The sequence below is a fragment of the Rhincodon typus genome, chromosome 25, assembly GCF_021869965.1.
Source record: "Rhincodon typus isolate 14 chromosome 25, sRhiTyp1.1, whole genome shotgun sequence".
Taxonomy (NCBI): domain Eukaryota; kingdom Metazoa; phylum Chordata; class Chondrichthyes; order Orectolobiformes; family Rhincodontidae; genus Rhincodon; species Rhincodon typus.
In genome coordinates this window covers 35,756,725-35,776,443 of record NC_063356.1, presented here as the reverse complement: position 1 = coordinate 35,776,443, position 19,719 = coordinate 35,756,725, and the positions used below count along the sequence as shown (strand labels likewise).

At 39.8% G+C, this 19,719-nt stretch overlaps 1 protein-coding gene across 1 annotated transcript; it reads right to left on the bottom strand.

Annotated features, from left to right (window-relative positions):
• Positions 1-13,514: 13,514 nt before the first annotated feature.
• Positions 13,515-19,658, bottom strand: LOC109913576 (ETS-related transcription factor Elf-3). The gene is made up of 6 exons (XM_020513116.2): positions 19,504-19,658; positions 18,512-18,628; positions 17,148-17,237; positions 16,279-16,395; positions 14,926-15,121; positions 13,515-14,411 (listed from the first exon to the last, which is right to left on the bottom strand). Exons 1-6 carry the CDS (start codon positions 19,589-19,591, stop codon positions 14,312-14,314), a joined length of 708 nt encoding a protein of 235 aa, XP_020368705.2. The 5' UTR covers positions 19,592-19,658; the 3' UTR covers positions 13,515-14,311.
• Between the last annotated feature and the right edge of the window lie 61 nt (positions 19,659-19,719).

The window sequence follows — 19,719 nt, the reverse complement described above, 5'->3', positions numbered from 1 at the left end:
GAACTGAATATATACTTTGCATCAGTTTTCACTGTGGAAAGCAATAGCAGCATGTCAGAACTTTAAGAGAGTCAAGGGGCAGAGGTGAGTGTAGTGGCCATCACTAAGGAGAAGGTAGTAGAGAAGCTGAAAAGTCTGAAGGTAGACAAATCACCTGGGCCAGATAGACTACATCCCAGAATTCTGAAGGAGATGGCTGAGGAGATTGTAGAGGCATTGGTGGTGATCTTTCAGGAATCACTGGAGTCAGGGAAGAGTTCCTGAGGACAGGAAAATGGCTAATGTAAGAAGTCTGGGAAGGTTTAAGAAGGGAAGGAGGCAGAAGGTAGGAAACTATAAATTTGTTAGCCTGACCTCAGTAGTTGAGAAGATTTTAGAGTCCACTTTTAAGGATGAGATTGTGGACTACTTGAAAGTGCATGGTAAAATAGGGCTGAGACTGCACAGCTTCATCAAAGGGAGGTTCTGCCTGACAAACCTGTTAGAATTCTTTAAGGAGGTAATGAGCAAGTTAGACAAAGCAGAGCCAGCGGATGTGATCTATTTCGATTTTCAGAAGGCTTTTGGCAAAGTGCAATCAGATCATCAACCCAGTTTCATCCTGTTTTTGAAACTTTCCAGCGCTTGATACAACTTGCTGAGCCAATTATAAGATTATTGTGGACCTGGAGTTATGGTGCCAGTATCAGTCAGGAAGCTCTCAGTAATGTAGGGATTGAACACGCCAGCAATGGCACAGGGGATAGGCTGCCCAATAAGATAAGAGCCCATGGTGTTTGGGGCAAGGTGTAGACATGGATAGAGGATTGGCTGACTGGCAGAAGGCAGAGAGTGGGGATAAAGGTGTCATTTTCAAAATGGCATCAAGTGACTAATGGAGTTCTGCAGGGGTCCGTGTTGGGGCCATAATTATTCACATTATACATTAACGATATGGATGAAGGAATTGAGGGCATTGTTGCTTAGTTTGCAGATGACACAAAGATAGGTGGGGGGCAGGTGATGTTAAAGGAAGCAAGGAGTCTGCAGAAGGACCTGGACAGACAGGGAGTGGACAAAGAAGTGGCAGATAGAATACAATGTAGAAAAGTATGACGTTATGCGCTTTGGTAGGACGAATAGAAGTGTACACAATTTTCTAAATGGGGAAAGGCTTTGGAAATCTGAAGCACCAAGGGATTGTGGAGTCCTAGTTCAGGTTCTCTTAAGGATAACATGCAGGTTTAGTTGGCAGTTAGGAAGGCAAATGCAGTGTCAGCGTTCATTTCAAGAGGACTAGAATACAAGAGCACAGATACACTGCTGAGGTTGTATAAGGCTCTGGTCAGACCACATTTAGAATATTATGAGCATTTTGGACTATGCACCTAAGGAAGGATATGCCGGGCGTTGGAAGGACTCCAGAGGAGGTCTGCAAGAATGATTCCAGGGATGAAAGGCTTGTCATTTGAGGAGTGGTTGAAGACTCTGGGTCTGTACTCAGTGGAGTTTAGAAGGATGACGGTGGGTTTTGATTGAAACTTACAGAACATTGAGAGGCCTGGATAGACCGGACATGGAGAATATGATTCCACTAGTAGGAGAGACTAGTACTCAAGGACACAGCCTCAGAACGAACCCTTTAGAACTGAGATGAAGATGGGTTTCTTCAGCCAGAGGGTGGTTAATCTGTGGAACTCATTGCCGCAGTGGGCTGTGGAGGCCAAGTATTTGAGTATAGTTAAGACAAAGATAAATAGGTTCTTGGTTAGAAAGGGGGTTAAATAGGGAGAAGGCAGGAGAACTTGGTTGCAAAATATATCAGCTATGATTGATTGGTGGAGCAGACTTGATGGGCTGAATGGCTTAATTCTGCTCCTATATCTTATTGTTTTATGGTCTTGTGGACATATCCAAGGATGGTGATGGTGGTGATTGGGACACTGTCTGTCAGGTATGACCTGGTGACTATGACCTGGTTTTTGCTGGACTAGTCTATGAGACAGCTCTCCCAATTTTGGCGCCAGCCTCCAGCTGTTGGTAAGAAGGACTTTGCAGGGTCGACAGGCCTGTTTCTGCCGTTGTCTTTTCAGGTGCCTAGGTCGATGCCCGATGGTCCGTCCAGTTTAATTTCTCTGTTGAAACTTCATTGCAATTGACACATCTGAGTGGCTTGCTAGGCCATTTCAGAGGGCTGCTGAGAGTCAAACACATTGCTGTGAGTTGGAGTCAATGTAAGCAAGACCAGGTGAGGATGGCAGATTTCCATCCCTGAAGGACATTAGTGAACCTAATGGGTTTTTCTGACAATCAGCAATGGTTTCATGGTCATCAATGGATTCATAATTCCAGATATTTCTTATTGAATTCAAATTCCACCATCTACCATGATGGGATTCAAACCCAGATCCCCAGGACATTAGTTAAATTTCTGGATTAATAGTTTACCGATAATACTACGAGACCATTACCTCACCCAACTTCACATTTCTGGACATATTTCAGTGTCAAACTTTGTTTGTTAATACTATCGTGTTGCATCTTTGAGAAGTTTTAAAATATTTTGTAAAAATGCAAACTATTATTAGTGTAATGCTGGTTCCTGATGATAAACTACTGGTTCTGCTTAAAATCTCACAGAGGCTGTCTTTCTGCGAACACTCATTCATGTCTGAAAAATGTAATAAAGGCTCCACTTGTAACCAGCATATTTATAACATCATGGCATCACTCCTTGTGTGTTGTGATTTATTTTGTTTAACTTGAAGATATAATTCTTTTCTGTTTCCTGTCTCTTCCCAAACCCTACCCTCTAGACCATGTGGTCTCTCTTTGTCTCTGTGAGGTAAGCTGTGACTTCATCAGGGAATTTCCTGACTGTGATTTGCCTGAGACTGTGGTGGATTCTGGTTATGAGGCCGTGTTTGATGTGGCCAAGTTATTTGATAAGGAAGTTAAGCTAGCACTGAAGCTAACTGTTTGGGCAGAAGTGAAAGGAAAACAAATTTTATTTCAGCAACAGTAAATAGATTACCCCTTTACAAAGTGTCAGCATAATCTTTTATAAATGCAAATATTAACCCGTGACAAATTATAGCCAAAATAACTTTAAGACAATTAAGAATGTGTAAATGATAGCCCACACATAAATAAAGGACATAAGTTAATTCTTACCGGACAATAAGGCTGCTCTCTTATTACAAGGAGACAACTAGTGTGTGGTTCAACCTGAAGGTCACCAAGCCTCAGGTGAGGGGAAAGGTTGAGAAGGAGAGTCCTTCCCAGTAACTTCTGCAAATGCAGGAACTGAACCCACACTGCATTGCAAACCAGCCAGCCAACTGAGCTAACCAACACCTAACATAAATAGCATCAGTGTTGAGTCCAGCATCTGCAATTAGACTAATTTTAAATAATTGAAAGCGACTCACCAAAACAAGTTATGGACAGAGAGTAGTCAGTTCCTTAGCAGTTTTTTTTAAAGTGACAGATGTGAGCCTTTTCAAACATACCTAATGCCCAAACAAAGCAATTTAATTTTAAATGTGTAACTTGAACCCAAAGCCTTCTTATTCTGAAGCCTGATGCAACTCACTGAGCTAATTGTAAATAAATCCATTCAAAAAGAAAGGTGCGGAAATTGCAGGAAGGAGAGAATGCAGGATCCTAGGTTTAAATGAAATGCTGGAAAACAATGGCTATGTCAGCCTTAGAAGGCAATAACAACGGCCAAATGACTGATGGTACAAAAGTACCCAATATTAGAAATGCATTCTGATAAAGGCCTACATGTCTTCCAGCACAGCCCAGAATAAGGGCAGAATCTGACAAGTCCTGAGCAACATGGGCTATGGTGAGATGAGTGATAGAATTGGGTGAGATGCTCAGCAAGTTCCAACTTGATGTCAAAATCATGTCACCACATCCTGTTTGCTTTTCTCAAGCAGTGTGGCAAGATTCTCACGATGCAGCACCAAGTTCCCAATTAATACTCACCATTACTTGTTAAACACCTTCCTAACAGCCCAACCCACCATTGCTTGTGATCTTGCAAAACTCACCATATGAACTAGCTTTGGGAAAACTTGACATGGATGTCCTGATGGGTGCAACTCACCACTTTCTGCAGAACACCTCCATGTGGGACACCAGACACTAACATCTCAGGATGTGGCCCATGGGCACCAGCCACATGCACCCCACATCCACAGATTTTGGCATTTGACTTGTGCCAGCCTCTATGAACTTTTAGTGGCACATCTCCAATCCATTTACAGGACGCTGCTGTACTTGAATGTTGCACCTTGACTGCACCATTATCTTTCATTATAAGGTAAAATCTGCATAATCTCAGAGGGCCATATTGTTGACTCTTAGAGAGAGACAGCTGGTGGTGAATTTCAATATGTCAAAGGAGCATCCAATACCAGGCCAGGCCCTGTTTATAAAGGTGAGGAGAAATATGACGGACAGAACACCAAACATAAATCCTGACATTTTCTGCACTATTACTCCTGGAATGCGAGAGAGGTAGATGTTAAAGATGATGATAGTCAATGGTACACTACTGCTAGTACAGCTGGAGAGATGTCCTGAGGGAGTGAATAGGCAGCACAGAGTGCATGTTCATAGTGACGTCAGGGTTGAGGTGGATGAGAGTGAGTGGGAGAAGATGTTGTGGCTAATGCACCTTGCTGGAAGATGGAGTGTAATAGCAGAGGTAGAGTGAGTGTGAGGTATTGGCGAAAATGGTGGTGCTTTTGTCAATGTGGGGAAGGACATTGACCTTATTCCTCCATTGCTGAGCATTTCTCCAGGCAGCTGAGACTGCACTGACCTGGTGGCAAGCTCAGATTGGTATGCCTAACATGCTCGGATCAAATGTTAGGAACCACGCAGGGCAGCTCCAAACAGTCAGTGTTTGTCAAGTAGCACAAGAGGCTTTTGAATATGGCACTGTGCCAGTGGCATCAGTCAATTCTGGGATCTTCAGTGAGTGTCAAGTTGCTCTGTGGACAACGTATGGAAAGAAGGGTGGAAATCAGGCGTGATACTCACCATTGGGGCTGAAACATCAATTAGTGCAGAATTTCGGTAAGATAAGGCAGGAAAACATGCTCACCCTAACAGCAGGAATCACTCCATTAAGCTCAACATGTCATGCACATAGCCAAAAAAAGTAAGATTCCTGCCCAGATGATTCAAATCCCAATGCCAGTCATTGTAAAAATAAATTAATGCTTATAATCAAGGTCTGAAATTAATGAACTAATGAATGAATGAAGGAATGAATGAATTACTGAATCAATGAAAGAATGAATGAATGAATGATTGAATGAACGAATGATGAATGAATGAAATTAATGAGAGCGAAGGACTATCTAGCTCCTAGAGTAAAGGGGAGATACCGACTTTATATCTTGCTGAGCTTAATTGCCACAGGGTAGAAAACCAAAGACAGTGTTGGAATTGTAAGTTAGTTAAAGTCATACTTTGAAGCAAAACAGAAGTCTTCAACTGAATAAAATACGGTTATCATTAATCAAAAAAGTGGTGCTTTTATTTGCTGTTATTTTTATCCTGTTTCTGAAACTTTTTATGCCCTAGAGTTTGTTTGATCTTACATAGCTGGTAACATTCATAAAAATCTTAAATTCCTTTTATTGGTTAGGATACTAATTATTAATGTCACTAAAACTCCTCCCAGGCAACTGGCAAGCCATTTGAAGAGATACCTCTTGAATCATGCAGTCAGATTTTCAACTTGATACCCAGGTGGAAAACTAGTGATGAGAATCTGTTTCAGGGTCTTTAATATGTGGCTAATTTTAAAGCCACTCTAACTGTGATAAAAGCAGAAAGTGCCAAAACACTCAGCAGGTCAGGCAGTTTCTTTGGAGAGAGAAACAGAATTAACGTTCCAAGTCAAGTATGGCCTTTTGTTGGAACTTTTCTAAGTATAATCCGTCTTGCACCTGGCATGTGTCCATTTCCATCAATTTTCAGCTACTGTCCCCCTTTGTGATGCCACACATTCTTATAGATTCAAAACCATCTCACAAATTAAATGAGAAACAATGTCAACATTTCCTGCTGGGTTTAGATGGGGATGAGCCAGGGAATTAGTGGGATTTGTCAACTAACAGAGAAATAGTTATATCAAACATCAATTGCTATACCATCCCTATTGCTGGAAAATAGTATAAGCCCCTGAGCTAATATAAGCAAATGCCAGACCAGATCCATAGCTATTTCTGGATGCTGGCCATGGTTCAGAAGTAGAACTCTTGCTTGTGAGTCAGAAATTGAGCTTTGAAAGTTCACACCAGATGCACAGGCACCATAGGCTGTCAAATTGTACATTCCTAAGGAAGTGTTGGAATATGATAGGCTTTGGATGAGATACTAAACCGAGTTTTGATCGGCTATAATGGGCTGGGCACGTCCTCTGCATGATCAACACGGACTCCTCAAGCAGGTGCTGTACTCCCAGCTTTGAAACAGCAGTGAGCCCCAGGTGGATAGAAGCGTTTCAGTGATACCCCAAGGCCTCACTGGTGAAGTGTGACATTCTCACTGACATCTGGGAATCACTGGCCCAAGACCATCCAAAGTGGAGGAGGAGCATCCGGGAAGGTTTAAAGCATCTCGAGACTTGCCTTCAAGAGTAAGTGGAAGCCGGGCGAAAACAGTGTAAGGATGGCACAGCCACTCCGATGCCCCACCCACCCCTTTCCCATGACCACCTTCTGCCTAAGTGTAACAGAGCCTGCAGAGCCGCATTGGGCTGTACGGCCACTTATGGAGTCACCCTGAGAATGGAAGAGAGTCATCCTCATCTGTGAGGGACAGGCGATGAGTGATGAGATTAAACAAAGACCCTGACTGGAAGGAGATTAAAGAATTATGTTCCTTCAACAAAGAAGTGGATGGGCACAGAGTGCTGGGCAACAATTATTGTTAAAACAACGACACCAGAAAATAGACTCTCTGGTTATTTATCTCATTGCTCTTTCTGGGACTGGCTGTTTGTCATTACAATACAGTGGTGGCTATAATTTGTTTTTTAAAAATCATTGGTTATAAAGGACTTCAGGATGTCTTGAAAATGGGAAAGGTAATATATAAATGCAATTTCTTTTTTCAGCTGAACCTCCAATTGAATCGAAATTGTGATTATCCTGTAATAAACTTCAGTATATACTTATTTATGTTGGTGACACATTGTGGTCTTAATAGCCACATTCACACATATGTGTTTTAGCAGCAGAATACTGTATTGTATATTTCCAGATGTAATCCATCAATGCTTGTTTCATAATCAATTCCTTCAAATTAACAATGTCACAGCACGGCTGCAAATATTCTCAACAAACCGAAAAGAGAGCTTTGCGAGATGAAATGTTCTTACCTGGATAAGGAAATGTCATTGAAGACCAAGTGAAAGCTGAGGCCAGAATTGATACTGGTTCAATTGTTTTGAATTCACTCAGGCAGCGCAAGGTGCTTGTTGTATGCTCCAACTGGAGGTTTGAGAAGCTCTTAGGAACCTTTGGTCCATTTCAGTAAATTGATGTGAAATCCCATGGAAATATACAACAGTGAGTCTGGTGGACCTTTAAGACAAGCTGGAACAGTGTACAAATTTAAGGAGAAGATAGACAAATTTTTAGAGTAAAGGGTTAAAGGGTTATGGGGAGTGGGCAGGAAAGTGGTGTTGATGCTGAGATGAGATCAGCCATTGTCATGTCAAATGGTAGAGCAAGGGGCTGAATTACCTACTCATGCTCCAAGTTCTTATGTTCTCAAAAATCATTCCACATTTGGGTGGAATGTGAAGCTATTTAGGATTCTTTATAAAGTTCTAGCTACTAAATTTGAGTCATTGTAAAAGCTGTTCATTGTTAACTGGTGATGCTAGGATAACTATCTTGCAGCTTGCACTCAGCTAGTAAGATAGAAAGAAGTCAGTTAATTTTGGCCTGACTTAGAACTGCCACCTTTCTTTATTCCAATTATTAATATTCATTTTATTTCTCTTGAAACAGATCTTCAAATGATAAGTGCATTTATTTACATCATACTCATTCATTTCTGTGATTTATTTGCTGAATTGATCTTTCTAGGTTCCTCATTCCAACAGTATTTGTACATATTGATGGTATTGGTGGTTCTCTCCTCTCAAATATTGTCCTTCTCTCCTAAAATCTGCTTCTATCACACTCTCCTCAAAAATGCCACTTTTGACACCTCCACCTTTTCAAGCTAACCTATTTCTAATTTCTTCCGTCCCTCTTTAATTCTTGAAACGATTATCATCATGGAAATCAATGCCCATTTTTTCCAGGATCCTATGTTTAACACATCCCCAACTCTAACCACACTAAAGTACAAAGTGGCCATCAGCAAAGGTTCAAACGACACTCTATATGACAATACAAAATGGCAAACCATCCCTCCTCCTTCTTCTCAATCTGTCTGAAGGCTTCATTATGATTGACCTCTCTCCTTAACTGTTGGCCAACTAGGTGGGGCTGCACACACCTGGTTCTATTCTTATCTATCTGGTCACAGTGAACAAATTACATGCAATGACCTCTCTTTCAACTCCTGCACCATAATCTCTGCCATGCCCACGGCTCTACTCTGCACTCCCTCCTAATTCTCCTTTACCCGCAATGTTGTATGAAAACACATCAGCTTTCAGGAGTATGCTGAAAACACCCATCTCATCACCATTGTTGTGATATTTCCATCTCCTCTGATTTGTTTCCTTGCTTGGCTGACATATGGTGCATGGTGAGCAACGGGAAGACTGACCTTATTGTCTTCAGTGTCCACTGCAAAGCACTTTCCCATGGATTCCACCACTCTCTCTGGCTACTGTGTCAAGTTGAACCAATTGGTAGCCTACTGGACCCTGATCTATGTGTCTGACTCCATATCCCCAGTATCACCAATAACATTCAATACTGTCAACCCAAATCCTGGGCAAAGTTCCCCAGTTTGTTACAGTTCCAGATGGCATATCCGCCCAAATTGTTAAACTCCCAGGTGAGTAGGGATAACTTAGTTCCCCTTCTTTATTCACCCACACCCTACATTAACTTAACAACACATCTTTCTCTTGTGGATATTTTTCCCAGATCCAAATGAATTTGTGTTTTAAAAGGTGCTAATTTAACCAGGCTTTCTTGAATTAACAAAGAATGAGTTTACTAATTACTAAATGCAAGAAAATTTTTAAAAAATGTATAGACATCAGTCTATGAATTGTTTCATGGGAGGAAAATTAAATGTTGCAGCCATTACAGTGGAGGTTACTGAACTGTCAGTTTCACAATCCTTAGTTTTACAGATTGGTTAAGACTTCTGATTCCTTGCGAACATAATTGAACTCCAGAATTCCACGTTAGAGAGAATCTTTTTGTTGTTCTGTTTCCTTTTGTCTGGCTGCTAAGTTGGTGAGTGAGAGAATCCCTTTATCTGCAATACAGGGGTAAGAAGGAGATAGTTCTCCATCTGTGAGCTTATTAGTACACTAATGCTTGAATCCAGTCTGCTCAACCCAGAATGTTCACTCCCACTCATCCACTCCGTTAGCGTTGAAGCTGCCTTTTTAACCCCTATCATTTTGTATTCTTCAAAAACAAACACAAAATATATCTGCAGTTTGGCACATAATTCACCACGAGTTGTTTGCTGTTGAGCAGGGAGTCTCAGCCCCTCATTCTTTTTATAGTCATAAGAGATTACAATCTAATTTGTTTTGATTTATTCTTCTCACTATTTGAAAGGCTGTTGCTTGAAGTTACCTTTGCATTGCAACTGTAACATTTTGTGGGTCTCTCTCTCTCTAGACGGCCACTTAATTTACATCTGCAGGGTTTTTTTGGCTATGTCAGCTTTTTTTGAAAAAGAAACTTTTTAATATTAAAATGTTAAAAATGTCCACAATATTACAGGATTCTGGTCTATAGTTGCAGCATTATCTCCATCTCTAGTATAACAAATGAAATATTTCTGTGCACCTCTCCTATAGGATCATTTATTGGAGTTGCTGTATTTTTAACTACATCTTGAAACCTATGCCCTGTCATTATTGGAGGAAAAGTATAAGATTTATCGTTTGTTTTTTGGCCAAAAGCAATTCTTGACTATGAGCTGCTCATTACATTTGCTGTTTCTGGATTTGGATGAGTGGAAACTTAATGAGCAGCATTTATTACGTTAAATCTGCATCTACATTTTAAAAGTTACTTTCAAAGCTGCTTTAGATCATCCTGATGTCATGAAATGCACTTTATAAATGAAGTGTCCTTTTGAATTTGATTAATTATCGTCACATGTCCCAGGTATAGTGAAAGGTTTTGTTTTGTGTGCAGTACAGGCAGATCATACCATACAAAGTGCATTAGGGTAATAGAATAGAGCGAGGAATACAATGTTACGGCTGCAGAGAAGGTGCACGGAGAGCGAGACCAACATTAACTTTAAAATTTAAGAGGCCTATTCAGAAGTCTAATTACAATGGGGAAAACGCTGTTCTTGAATCTGTTGGTACGTGTGTTTAAGCTTTTGTAACTTCTGCCCAACGGAAGAGATTGGAAGAGATTATAATTGGGATAGGAGGGGCTTTTGATTATGTTGGCTGCCTTTCCTCATAATCTTTGTCATTTGCATGTTCCTTTGATATTTTGAACACCATTCATTGTCTTACTTTGAAGATCTTTGCTTTAATTTAACAAACCCTCGCATTAGAGACTGTTATAGCAGGGTGGTAATGTCCTTACCCCTGAGTCAGGAGGGCCAGGTTTAAGTCTCGCCTACTCCAGAGCTGTGACATAACATCTGTGAACAGGTCTTTCTTCGAAATAACATCACTTCATTGAACCAGATTGCAATTCATTGAAGGCATTACTCACACTCCCTTACCTTTTTGCTGCTTCCTGTTCTTATTCAATGTTACTACTATATTTATCTCTCAACTTTCAGTTCTGAAGAAAGATTCCACATAAAATATTACGGTGCCTTCCCTCTTCACAGATTCAGACCATTATGATGTTTTCTGCTTTTGTTACAAACTACTTGCATTTACAGATTTTGTTTCATTGTTTAATGGTTTTCACCGTTGCTTATGCATTCATGAACTTTTATTTCACTGTCATTAAAATAAAGTAACTATTGAGAATGTTATTTCCCTATAATCAAGCTTTAGCAATGATTTAATAACTGTATAGCGGTTATATTGTAAGTATTACTCCTACAATGGTCATGAATGGTCAATTGCTGTAGATTTCAAGTGTTACACAATGATGTGAGAGATATGTTACAGATCCAAAACTGAATTTAGCCACTTTTTTGGTTACACATCGAGAATCATAGAGCAATTAGGCAGAGGAGGAGGCTATTTGGATCATTGTGTCCATGCTTGCGCTATGAAAGAGTTTTTAAAATCGTCCCAGTCACCTGTTCTTTCCCTAAAGCTCTTCAAATTCATAGAATCGCTGCAGTGTGGAAAGAGGCCATTCGGCCCATAGAGTCTGCACCAACCCTCCAACACACACCCTACTCTATCCTCATAACCCTGTATTTGCTAATTATCCCACCTAGCCTCCACATCCCTGGACACTGCAGGACTATTTCCCATGGCCAATCCACCTAACCTGTGCACCTTCAGGCTGCGGGAGGAAACTGGATCACCTGGTGGAAACTGCAGAGACACAGAGAGAATATGCAGACCCCACACAGGTAGTTACTCAAGGTTGGAATCAAACCTGGATTCTGGTGCTGTGAGGTCACTGGGCCATCTTTCAATTTTATCCAATTTTCTTTTGCAGATTACAATTGAATTTGCTACCACAAGGCAGTGCAATTTGGATCATAACAATATACTGTGCAAAAGGTAGCGTCTCCTCATCTCAGTTTTTGGATTTTTGCCTATCACCATAAATCAATATCCTCTGCTTAGTGACACTCTTCCTTCTCTTTCTTTAAAGTGAATAATCTTCTCTAATCAGTCACCATAACAGAATCCTTCATCCATAGCACCATTCTAGTAAAATGCATTTCATATGAAACTAATTGACTCTCTAGCTTAAGTTCTCTTTTGCTTTTACTGCAATAATGCCGAGTTTCTGCACCTTCTGAGACCAGGTGGAGGTGGTCTATGTCATCCATTTGATATTAAGAAATAGCTGGGACTTGGCCATGTCTGAAATCTAAACTGTGTCAGTCTATAGGCAACCGAATCTGGAGTAAAAGCCAAACCTAGGGTTTTTGTTTTTGGTTAACACAACTTTACAGTAGACAATGAGTCCTAGGAGATAGAGGAAGAGACATAAATGATCCTTCAAACATGGATGATAGAGAAAAAAATCAAAGCAAAATTAAAATGATAAAAAGAGAAAAGGCAGGAGAAGCCGCCATTTTTGTTGCTATTTAATATTATTTAAATAGTTTAATTAGGTAAATCATAAAGGTAAAGATAAAGTCACCATTGTTCTACCAGACTGTAGGGCTGTTTGCTGACTGGTGGTGGTTTAACCTGAGGGTCACAACACTTCAGGTGAAGGGAGAGATTGAGAAGGAGAGCTCTCCATGAATAGTGCAAGTATTTCAGCAATAAAGGTACTTCATTGGCTTCATTATACTATAACATTGCTATTGTTCCATCACAAACCAGGGAGTTTTGAACATGCCAAGATTTACTGGCAGTCCAAAGGCTAAATCACACAGGAGTTTATGATGACAGTTGTAAACAATTTATGCTTCTTTCTCCTGGTTTATATTACCTGATTCCCTGGAGGAGATTGTTAACCTAGCAACCCCTCATAAGTATTCATTAGTCTCATAGTAATCCGTGCATCCATGTTATTACCAGATAAGAAATCTGGTGTACCTATTGTGCTCAAAGTGGAATCGCATTACTTAATGTATTTGTACCTTTCATTTACATCGGTGTCTCCATGGGGTCTACTTCAATATTAAACTCAAAACTGACATGAAGTTGGCCGTATCAACTATCTTGGGTTAGTTTGAGCTATCAAGACTCTGCTGATACTCATTATTGACTTCACTTATGGCAGATGATCGCAATTAAATCATTCTAATGAGGTATTGCCCTTGATTCACAGCTCATTTTTCCTGCAATAATGTGGTGCACATTACTGCCCCTTTAATCCCTACCACCATTTGTATCGAGACTAATTCCTAAAACAAGAATGAGTTGGTGGACATGCATTTTTTTTTAAAAGCTTTATTTGAATAAAATGTCATCCATAAATTAATCTTGTTAACCCACTACATCTGAGAAATGGCGATTTAAGAAATCATTCGAAGTTTCGTTTCTCTTCATCCAACATGGTTATTCCTTAAGTGGGAAACTTGGAGACACAGAGCATTGAGCAACATACTTGCAACACTAACAGCATTCCCATTCCAAGCAGAAACATTGCTCAGTGCAGAAGAATTAATGTACATTCCCACGATAATACATTGACCTATGTATCACTCAAGTTGACAATTCAGACAGGTTGGAATTTTAAAATTTGTTTTTATTTGCAAAATATCAATGTATTCCATAGGAAAATATAGTACATACAGATCCATAATTATAATGTTTAGAGACTTAAAATTTCTTACAAAATCTATTCAATCTATTTAGGGCACTTAACCCTTGTCTTCGCAACTCATATGTACAATCACATTCCAGTGGAAATTGCACCAGTCCAGCTGAATAAGTTTCCAACATTTCAAATGGCCAAGAAGGAACATCAATAGACATTTATACACAGACTTAGATTGATAGCCTTATTGCAAAACACACTTCCATGCATAAGCAAGAGAACAAAGTCATGCAATGCAGCCACATTGTCCGTATGTACACATCATTGAAGTATCGAACAATGCCAGAACAGAGTAATTTGTTTCTTGGAGTTGTTCATAGTCACCCACTGCATCTGAAACATTTGCTGTACATGCCGTGAGTTTCATCAAATAGCTTGTAGAATATCCAGAACAGTATAAAATTGGTTTAATAACCTACTTTGGCCCAAATATAGGCTTACTATTTCAAGTGCCACCTTTGTGACACACACTTTTGGCCCTGAAAGGCTGGAGTCTGATAAAATGTGAGAATTAAAAATTAAACAAAATGCTTCCATCTCCTCAAAAATTCATTACTTAATGCCCATGGAGCACATCCCCCAAATGGAGCAAGTCGTAAGTCCATTGCAGGCTTGGTCATCTCACTCCAACTGATGGAATTTGTTTGCCAGCAAACATCTGTACTGTCAGCAAATTTTTTAATATCAGAAGAAAGTAAGTCTGATCATGCATCTCCAATTCTCCAACCACTCGAATTCTTTCCAAATTTGTAGACCAGCCTCCTCCCATCCACTCGCTCCAGGATTTCGCGTTTGTAATAGTACCTGTAACAGAATGGGAACAATTTGAGTGGATTATATTCCTGTTTTTCTCTTAACAACTATTAAGGATGTTGCTCAGCAACAGAATTTTTACCTCGCCCTTAAATCTTCTGTCAAACTAAAACTGATAATTAAATTGCATACCATATAATTACCATCAAAATGGATTCTCTCCTGTTACGGATCTGTATGGTTTGGGCTCCATTGCAAAATCTCATCTCCTCAAAATCATTCATCAACCAAGATGACAGATAGTGGTTGGACAATGGTGCAAGCAGTAGGAGAGATATCACAGTCCCTCCAAGTAGCGTAATGCTGGTATTGGATATATATTCACCATTTTGTCATGGCCACTGAGGAAATATCCAGAACTCTCTACTTGATAACACTGCAAGAGTGCCTTCTTCATACGAAGGAAAAAGTGTTTCAAGGTAGCCACTATGCTGGAGGGAAACTGAATCTATGCAATAGGTGCCTGTGACACCCAGACCAAAGCTAAACAGAGAAAAGTACTCACCGCATGGCTCTGCTGAGCTTTTCATAGGTCATGCTGCTGTTCTTTTTCTTTTCACCCCAAAGTTGTGCAACAGCCTCAGACTTTAGAAACTTAAAGATTCCTTCTGACCGGTCTTCCCATTTCAAAAGGCCATTGTTCATCTCTGGATGAAGGAGGATATCCCTGATAAACTCCCAGAGGTGAGTGCCACGTGGGGCTGTAAAACACAATATACAGAGCTGAAAATAGAAACGAGTTAAATTTACAGGCACAACAAATCTAAAACAGATCCCGAAAGGAGTCCATTTCTCTACGGTATTGAGAATGGAGATTGAATATCGAACAGTTTGATCTAGTCACCAATGGACAAAAACAAAATGCATGTCTTTTCATCAAAAAAAAAATCTCCATCCCCACATGAAATCTTGTTACAGCACCTCCAATTTGAAACAGTATAGAGGCTCAAAGTCAGATTGAAGGTCATTGACCTCAAACAACAATATTTTTCTCTGCACAGCTAATGTTGAAAATACTAAGTAAATCTTACACAGAATCTGGATTACTCTTATCTCCGGTAGTGTTTTGCTTTTGAACAGGATTCAAGTCCTATCAGCTTAACCAATATAACAATTTCCACTCAAAAAAATAACTAAATTTATCAGTCACTATGTGCACCGAATTATCTTGAAGGGCATTAGCTGCAATTAGACATGCCCTTCTGCATCGGCTGTGTCACGCAAACAGAATAACCAGTTCATCTAGTTTACGGGTGACAATGAAGTGAGACAATGATAAGAACAAATGTGATGCAAATCAAAAAAAAACATAACAGAAGGGACAGTGTCTGTGGGTTTATAACTAAGGTACAGCTTTGATAGGGGTGAATAGCTGCTTAGGTTGGAGTCCACTGGTGAAATAGATCAATATTCAAAGAAACTACATTTCACTAATTTGAAGAGAATCTAATGAAAGATCCCATTTCAAATTGGCTGCCTTTGAATGGGGATATTTAACGTACTTTTATTTCAGAGAATGGCTTGAGTATAAAGTAGCCATTTGGCTGTGACATTGTCAGCACTCTGCTGATGCAATCATTCTCCCCTCCTTTCTCTGTAGCCTTGAAAAATTGTCTCTCTGAAGAGAGACAATCACCTACATTTATAAAGATATTTGGATAGGTACATGAGTAGGAAAGCTTTGGAGGGATATGAGCCAGGAGCAGCTGGATGGGACTAGTTTAGTTTGGGATTGGGTTCAGCATGCACTGGTTGGACCAAAAGGTCTGTTTCCATGCTATATGACTATGACTCTATGACCTCTCTTTTGAAGGCCTCAAATTTGATGAAATAGATTTTTGAGTTTGGAATCACTTACAATGTTTGTTTTTCTTGGCTTCTACAAAGTTCTTTTCTTCTTTGCCAAATTTTCTTGGTCTTCCTCTGCCTCGTTTCGGAGGATTGGAATCACCATTTAAAGTTTTAGGAAATCCTTCTGAAGTGAAAAGAGAAAAGAAAAAATAAAATAAAATCAGTCCCATAATACTGAATTATCTACTGGTCAAACCAAAACATATGTTAGAATTGTTTGGAAAGTGGTTTCAAATGCAGTACTGAAAGGATCATTTCAGATTAATTATCAAAATAATTAAATGACTCAATCTCAAAAGAATGATGGGTTAATAAGAAAAATAAAGGATCTGTAAAGGATATTGGTCAACTACTCAAAAACTTAAGCATTGAACATCTTTGTCAGGGCTACTTAACAATGAATGTGATATAAATTTACATTAATAATGATTTATTGGGGTAGTGGGTTAGTGCAGAGTATTTTAGAATCTGGATTCAAGGCCAATTCAGAATAGCTGATGAAAGTCAGCTTTATTTTTGCAGAGCTCAGCAAAACTAGACAACACTCCATTGGTGAACATAGCCAAAGGATTATGGCTGTCATTAACCTTACAGGACACCTGACAGTAATTGTAACAAGAATAAAAGTTTTGAAATAGCGAATATCCATGTAAGTCACTGAGAGTGGGGTGTTCAAACAGACTATTGCCAGACTATTCCTACTAGGGATGTTGTACATTAGAAAGAAAAGCAGTTTGAATAGTCAATTGAAAAATTATATATTTTTTTCAAATCCCTCAACTCTGCCCCTCTCCCCAAAGATAAGAAAGTGAACTGCAAATGTAAAAATAAGTGTATTAATTTGTTCTCCTGAAAGCAAACAGCAGAAATGTTTACCATTTTGAGTTACATATTGAGTATGTGTTATGGAGGGATCAAAATCTGATTCACTTCCACCGGAGTCTGGAGAGTTAGGAGCTTGGGATCCTGCAATACACCAATAACATAGCACATTAGAGTTAAACTGTCCAGCTTTGTTAGCTAAGAGAAAAAAAGCTTTTAAAGTGAAGATCATTTTCAATTAAATGATTTGAATCCTCTGAAGATTCAATTCAGTCTTTAAATGTTACAACCAGAAAAATAAAGCATTATGGAAATAACTCAGCTTTTAGCCTCTTTCTAAAAATCACAGTTCCTAACACCCCCAAATTCAACAGAGCACCCCATTTTCATGACTGATAATGGCCACACTAAACAACAATCAGACTGGCAGATGAATCTTGGTGGCGTAGTCCAATGCTTGAACTCAAGGTGAGAACTCTGGCTGGGATTTAGTGCTCCATGCACCAAGAGTAGAAATTGGGAATCTTCTGGGTCAACTGACTCTCTACCCCCACAAGTGAGAAAACTCCAATTCAGCCACTTAAAAGCTGACTAGTGAGCTTCTTGTCAAATGGAATCTAGTTACTGAAGTCCCACCCCACTAGAAGCTGCGGGCTAGTTCATGGCTGGAGCCTAGACATCCAGGCTTTAGGTTGTCGCAACAAGGCTATTTTCTTTCAGATCTATCAGGTAAAACAAGAGGGTGGCCTTGAGAAACCACCCATTTGCCACCCCATCCGTGTCCCTGATTGAGAGAAATGGAGACACTTCCACTCCCCAACCAACAGCCAGGTTGCCCTGACTTCCCAGTTGGGAGGCAACCATTTCTCTTGCAACAGGGCAGCGAGTAAATCAGGACAGTGGTGAGTGGAGGCCCTCAAGTAGATGCCAATTCACCAGGGACACCAACTGTTGGCACGTTGAAGACGTCAAAGGGTATCCATGGACATTCACCCAGCACTTAATTGCTGAAGTGGTCGGAATTTCCCTAGGCCAACTCGCCTAAGTTATTAGCTCTTCTTGCCAACTTCCGCCCACCTCCAGTTTCAAAAACAAAAACAAAGCAATGAAACAAATCAATTCAAAGTTAATTCCTATATTGATTCATGCACGTACACAAACTCAATTCATTTAAAAAGAAGTTTAGTATGTGAAGCAATGGCTTTTGGCAGTTTATCCGAAATTAAAGAAGTTCAGTAAATTAGACTTTTTTTGGCTGGTGAGATTGCTGTACTGCAAAGTGCTTTCAATGAAGGTACAGAGTTTAGTTTTTTTAGTTATCAGTCATTTGCCCACCTAGCAACCATGAGCACCTTAGTGTTTGTAGGTGGCTCAGATTACCATATACTAGTGTTGGAACTCTGTCACAGGACACTCACCTGGATTGGAATCATCAACGCTGTATGGAGAGGTGGGTGCAGATTCATACCCAGGGTCACTGGGTGGGAAACCAGTCAAGGTTTTCCAGTGGTCTGGTGACTCCAATTCGCTCCAGGCTAGTAGCAAAAACACAAGAGTTGGTCAAGGTGGAACTTGCTTACACAAACAGCAGAATATATATGTTTTTGGAAAGGTGACTTTTAGTCATTCGTCTTAAGATTAAAAAGCAAGTGTGGAAATTCCTCCACATTTATTCAGCCAATGACACAGCAGTTGGCAGATAAGAGAGGGGTCAAACATCATTTGCTCTCAATTGGCGGTTAATTTTTATTGCCGGAGAAAAGCAAATCTCTAGCAAAAGGTGCCACTCATTCCTAAATGAATCTCTCTCCTGCTGGCAACCCAATGCAAATGAATTTGACTTGATCAATTTATATTGAAGACAGCAGTACTGTGACTGTGCTCCCTAGCACATTTTATGAAAAGCTGGCAGGATTTAAGCTTCAAAACTGCCAAAGGTTCTCTGCATCCTCCAAACGTCCCAACCTTCAGTGAGCTTTTAAAGCTCAAGACTTTCATCACTTGCTCATGAGTAGATTTCACTTCTGATCACTAATGTCAGAAAAGCAGAAGAAAGCCAGTGTGCCCAAAAGGCTTCCAGGCTTATAGTCATTATTTTGTTTGTGTAATAATTAGGAACTATAAGCTCCATCTCTTCCTCAGCTCATATTTCCTCCAGCACCATGAACCTTTGTTCTACAAGAACCACACATTATGCTCCTTTAAGTGACCAAAGGGCTTGGTCTCTCCTTTATACAAACTGCTGGCACCACACCATGAAGTCCCAGGACAAAAGATTCCCATTTACATTAGCTCAGAGTTCAGTGCAGCCAGTAATATGCATGTAATACTGAACTGAAGACAATAGAGGCTGAGAATTCAGTTGGGAACATTCTTTATAAAAAGAAAAAAAGCTTCAGAAGTAACTTACAAATTGTAGAGTCCAGAAACTTGTAGTCACTACTGTCTTCTGGCAGGATGCTTGGCAAAAGAATGTCAGTGAAGTCATCAGGCAGCATCAAATCAAAACCTGACACCAATGGAAAAGGAAAGTTAATCCATATTTTAATCTTGGAAATTGTCCATCAAAAAAAAGTTGCAACACTTGTAGCTCAGAACATTACTATAAAAGAACAGGCACCTAAAA